This window comes from Bos indicus x Bos taurus, chromosome 15 (genome assembly GCF_003369695.1).
Source record: "Bos indicus x Bos taurus breed Angus x Brahman F1 hybrid chromosome 15, Bos_hybrid_MaternalHap_v2.0, whole genome shotgun sequence".
Lineage (NCBI taxonomy): Eukaryota > Metazoa > Chordata > Mammalia > Artiodactyla > Bovidae > Bos > Bos indicus x Bos taurus.
In genome coordinates this window covers 36,375,546-36,381,079 of record NC_040090.1, presented here as the reverse complement: position 1 = coordinate 36,381,079, position 5,534 = coordinate 36,375,546, and the positions used below count along the sequence as shown (strand labels likewise).

Here is a 5,534-nt window from a genome sequence, read left to right as displayed (position 1 = left end):
AACTGTAACCATCAACAGAATTTCTCAGAATTCTTTCTTTTTAAGAGATTCTGACAGACACTGGAATTAGTTGAAAAGGGTAGGAGAGTTGACTTGAGGAATTAAAATATAAAATTAATTAAAATACATATGAACCTTTTAAAATTAGAATTTTCCCATTTTTCACTATCTGTTCAAATTTCTCTGTTAATTGGAGATGATATTCACTGCCCAAATTGCCTAGTTCTTCAAGGAAGCAACAATTCTTGATGCCCAAATGTAAGCCTTCTGCAGCAGGGATAATAAAATAATGACCCTAAATGCAATTTAGAACTTTCCCTGTTCCTTCTCACTCACCTCAAGCTTTCACCACTTTCTATTGCTCCTTAAACACACAGGTATATTACACCTTAGCCTTGATGTGACAAAGTGGTGAGCAAGTTATTGTTTGCTCTTATGTTCTTATGGAAACATACCACCCTATTTTATGTGTACAGTATGTTACTGTTCCAAGTGCTTGTTCTTACATGTACGACCACATATAATTTGCCCAACATGTATGTCTGTTATGGAAGAATATGTCATTATTTTTATTTAACGGAGGATAACTGCCTTGCTTTGAAATTACTGTGAACAGGGGGTCTCATGTGTCTTAGCCCATCTGTCCAAGGATTTTGGATGCTAATCTGAAGTATGACATATTTTTCCCATGAGCCAATTCCTCCAGGAACAGCATCTACTTATTATTTTTTTTTCTCATCCCCACCAGCACTAATAATCAGAGAGGTTTCTGATCATGGATAATGTTTATAAGCTTCTTCCTCCAGAACCCATATTTTGTCAATTTGTCCCGAAACTCTTTGGTTTTCACTGCATAAATAATAGGGTTGAGCATTGGAGGTACAAGGAAGTAGAGGCTGCCAAGAATGGTGTGCACATGAGGTGGGATTCCCTGGCCAAAGCGATGAGTGAGAAAAGAAAACAGTGAGGGAGTATAAGAGATAAGCATGACACAGATGTGTGTGGTGCAGGTATTTACTGCTTTTTGATGGGCTTCCTTAGAAGAGAGCCGCATTACAGCCCGGATGATCAGCACATAAGATGAGGCAATAGCTGAGATGTCTACGCCAGCAACCAACAAGGCCACCACCAGACCATATACCCTGTTGACCGTGGTGTCCACACACACCATCTTCACCACAGCCATGTGCTCACAGTACGTGGTGGGGATGACATGCCTGGCATGAAAGGGCATCTTCTGGAGGAGGATGGGCATGGGGAGAATGAGCAGGACAGCTCGCACTAAACTCACGAGGCCGATGAGCCCAATGCGGCTGTTGGAAAGGATGGTGGCATAGCGCAGGGGCTCACAAATGGCCACATAGCGGTCAAAGGCCATGGACATGAGGATGGCAGACTGCAAGGCAGAGATGGAGTGGAGGAAGAACAGCTGGACCAGGCAGCCCTCGAAGCTGATGTCACTCTGGTCAAACCAGAAGATGCACAACACCTTGGGGATGGTGGTTGTGGACATGCCCAGGTCCGTGAGGGCCAGCATGCCAAGCAGCAGGAACATGGGCTTATGCAGGGAGTGCTCTGTGGAGATGGTGAAGAGGATGGTGCAGTTCCCCAGGATGGTGACAAAGTACATGGAAGAGAAAGGAATAGAGATCCACTTGTGTTTGTCCTCCATCCCAGGAATGCCTTGGAGAAGGAAGAAAGATGGGTGGCCCTGGGAGGCATTGCAGTCAGTCATGCTGGCCCCCTGGTGAAGCACCTGAAAAGAGCAATTCAGAAACAACCTTGCCTGGATTTTAAAAAGAATCAAGATTTGCAAAGTAGAAATAAAAGTTGGAATATTAAGATACACAAAAATAATTCTGATTTTTATTAGAATAGAAAAGAATTATATGCTATGGTAGTAGAATAGTAATAATGTGGCATAAAATTTATATCTGAGAGAATATATTTTATAGTAACTATTTTATTAAGGACAGACGGATTCATAATTATCAAGACATGTCATTAAATTTATAAGAATACATTGCATACCTTTTGAATGTATTTTCACCTAAAGACTATAACTCAAAGTATATGAAACAGACATAGATAGAAATACAGAGAAAAATTGATGAAGTATCACATTCCTTTTTCAACAAACCAAAGACCAAATAAACTGGTCAACAAAAAAACTTTTTATAAAATAAGAGAACTTGAAAACTTACAGCAGAATTCTTATCCAGCTAAATAATACACATATTGCAGGCTTAGGAATCATGGAAACTGTAATGCTGAATTAGAATAAAGCAAGCAGTAAGATTTTGATCATCAGAATCTCTGAAACAAGGCCACCAGAATGTGAATATAAAGTCCACACTCACCTAGAATCACTTATCTGAATGTGAGGCAATAAGAGAGTGGAAAGCTAGTACACACACCGTCTTCAAATGTCTGTGAGTACATACACATGTATGCAGGCATGTCTTAGCAAACATTCATTTGCCTCTTGAAGAGCACACTCATGGCCCAGCATCTCTCCACTCCTCTCTTTCAGGCACCCAGAATCCGTGGTGTGTCTCATTAAATAACTTAAGTAAAGGACCCCAGGGTGTCCAAAATTAGCTCTTTGTTACTCCTTCATCCCCTAAACATGCACACTACTTGTGTTAATTGTAGGATTGATGCTGAAGGTTGCCCTGAGCTCCCAAAAGATAATGCTGATAGACCTTAGGGATGTTGGGAATAACCCTGTTTTTAGCAGTCCTAGAGGAGCTTGAGAGAGGGGAAAGTGAAAGTGAAGTCACTCAGTTGTGTCTGACTCTTGCGACCCCATGGAGTATAGTCTGCCAGGCTCCTCCGTCCATGGGATCTTTCCCAGGCAAGAGTACTGGCTGCTTCTGCTGCTGCGTCGCTTTAGTCGTGTCCAACTCTGTGCGACCCCATAGACGGCAGCCCACCAGGCTTCCCGTCCCTGGGATTCTCCAGGCAAGAACACTGGAGTGGGTTGCCATTTCCTTCTCCAATGCATGAAAGTGAAAAGTGAAAGTGAAGTCACTCAGTCGTGTCCAACTCTAGTGACCCCATGGACTGCAGCCTACCAGGCTCCTCCGTCCACGGGATTTTCTAGGCAAAAGTACTGGAGTGGGGTGCTATTGCCTTCTCCAGAGTGGGTCCTTATTTCCTTCTCCAGGGGATCTTGTAGATGGAGGGTGAAGTTAAATCTGAATCTGGAACTATATTAGGGCTTTGCAGTTTGGACATCCCAAAGACCCCATTCCCACACGTGTGAGCATTTGAGAACCAGGGAGACTTTGCTTTCTGGCTGAAGTATTCAAGCTCATGAAATAGTCACAAACCCTGTTGTTGAGACCCTGGTAAAATGGTGTTAGTAGTCTCAAGTTCTGTCTGTCCCTCAGTGCTTTCTGACTTCACTCTAACTTTTTTCGCAGGTTAATAGTTTTGATCCAAACAGTCTCCAGGGAATTTTCTTCGATACCACTTCCTTCACTCAGCACCACAGTCTCTTCTGTCTCAGTATCCTCTCAATCTCTGAGTCCAGATGTGACCATATTTCCTTTCTCATGGTTCCAAAAAAAGCAAATTATTAAAGTCTTCAAAAGTATCTCTCCAAGTCCATTGCAAAATGCACAAAACAGAACAAAACCATCATAAAAATCTTTCAAAGATGTATCAGAAATAGGGCTCAGGAAGCCAGATTTTAAAACCAGATATAGTTCAAGTTCTGCCTGCAGACAGGCTCTGTAGGAAGACTTTGTTCACAGTCAGGTGTCAGTAAGAGTGAAACAATGACAGAGGAATGTGAGTGACAAAATTAATGTGTTGGGTCAGTCAGTACATCAATAGAAAGAGTACATCAATGTACTTATGTGCTTAGTTTCTCAGTCATGTCCAACTTTGTGTGATCCCATGGACTGTTGTTCACTAGGTTCCTCTGTCCATGGAATTTTCCAAGCAAGAATATTGGAGTGGGTTGCCATTTCCTACTTTAAGAAATCATCCTGACCCAGGGATCTAACCCACATCTCTTGTATCACCTGCATTGGCAGGCAGATTCTTTACCACTGCATCACCATAAGGGCCAACATAGATGCACCTGTTCATAGACAGATCCACACAGCTTCCCCGACAGAAAGCTGTAACTCTAATAACATGCAGAAATCTTGAGCTCGGTCATTTGTTTTTCTCTATGTCCCATGGTGGTCCTGAATGACAGGTAGCAATCAAATATAACCATTTCTTCCTAGTCCTGGGCCTGTCATTATTTTATCCTCGGGCCTGTCAAATAGCTGAACACATTTACTAAAGAAACCTTTTTTCATAGTATGCCCCCAATTCCATCAAGCACCTTCTATTATCAACCAGAGGATTCTCATTTTAGTCAAAACTTTTCTGCAAATAGTGTGTCCCTCTCATTAACATCATATATGTCACATAGTAGGTTTCCCTGGTAGCTCAGCTGGTAAAGAATCTGCCTGAAAGTAGGAGATCCCGGCTCAATTCCTGGGTTGGGAAGATCCCCTGGAGAAGGGACAGGCTACCCACTCCAGTATTCTTGGGTTTCCCTGATGGCACAGATGGTAAAGAATCTGTCTGCAATGCTGGAGCCCTGGGTTCAATCCCTGGGTTGGGAAGATCCCCTTGAGGAGGGCAGGGCAATGCACTACAGTATTCTGGCCTGGAGAATCTCCATGGACAGAGGATCCTGGTGAGCTACAGTCCATAGAGTTGCAAAGAGTTAGACACGACTGAGATAAGCACAGCCCAGCACATGGCACATCAATGAGTTCAGCTGCTCAGTCATGTCCGACTCTCTGTGACCCCATGGAATGCAGCATGCCAAGTCTCCCTGTCCATCACCAACTCCCAGAGTTTACTCAAACTCATGCCCATTGAGTAGGTGATGTCATCCAATCATCTCATCCTCTGTTGACCCCTTCTCCTCCCACCTTCAATCTTTCAAAGCATCAGGGTCTTTTCCAATGAGTCAGTTCTTCACATCAGAAGGCCAAAGGATTGGAGATTCACCTTTAACATCAGTCCTTCCAATGAATATTCAGGACTGATCTCCTTTAGGATGGACTGGTTGGATTCATTGCAGTCCAAGGGACTCTCAAGAGTCTTCTCCAACACCACAGTACAAAAACATCAGTTCTTCAGCGCTCAGCTTTCTTTACAGTCCAACTCTCACATCCATACATGACTACTGGTAAAACCATAGCTTTGACTAGATGGACCTTTGTTGGCAAAGTAATGTCTTTGCTTTTTAATATGTTGTCTCGGTTGGTCATAGCTTTTCTTCCAAGGAGCAAGTGTCTTTTAATTTCATGGCTGTAGTGATTTTGGAGCCCCCCAAAATAAAATCTGTCACTGTTTCCATTTATTCTCCATCTATTTGTCATGAAGTGATGGGACCAGATGTCATTACCTTAGTTTTCTAAATGTTGAGCTTTAAGGCAAATTTTTCACTCTCTTCTTTCACTTTCTTCAACAGGCCCTTTAGTTCTTCTTCACTTTCTGCCATAAGGGTGGTGTCA

General features: G+C 42.8%; 1 protein-coding gene across 1 annotated transcript; it reads right to left on the bottom strand.

Annotated features, from left to right (window-relative positions):
* Positions 1-757: 757 nt before the first annotated feature.
* Positions 758-1,778, bottom strand: LOC113905961 (olfactory receptor 52E4-like). Its single transcript, XM_027564000.1, has one exon. It carries the CDS (start codon positions 1,733-1,735, stop codon positions 758-760), a length of 978 nt encoding a protein of 325 aa, XP_027419801.1. The 5' UTR covers positions 1,736-1,778.
* Positions 1,779-5,534: the final 3,756 nt, after the last annotated feature.

What these genes read in the sequence shown, in the direction of transcription:
- LOC113905961 (XM_027564000.1), bottom strand. Translation starts at nt 1,735, where the DNA reads ATGACTGACTGCAATGCCTCCCAGGGCCACCCATCTTTCTTCCTTCTC.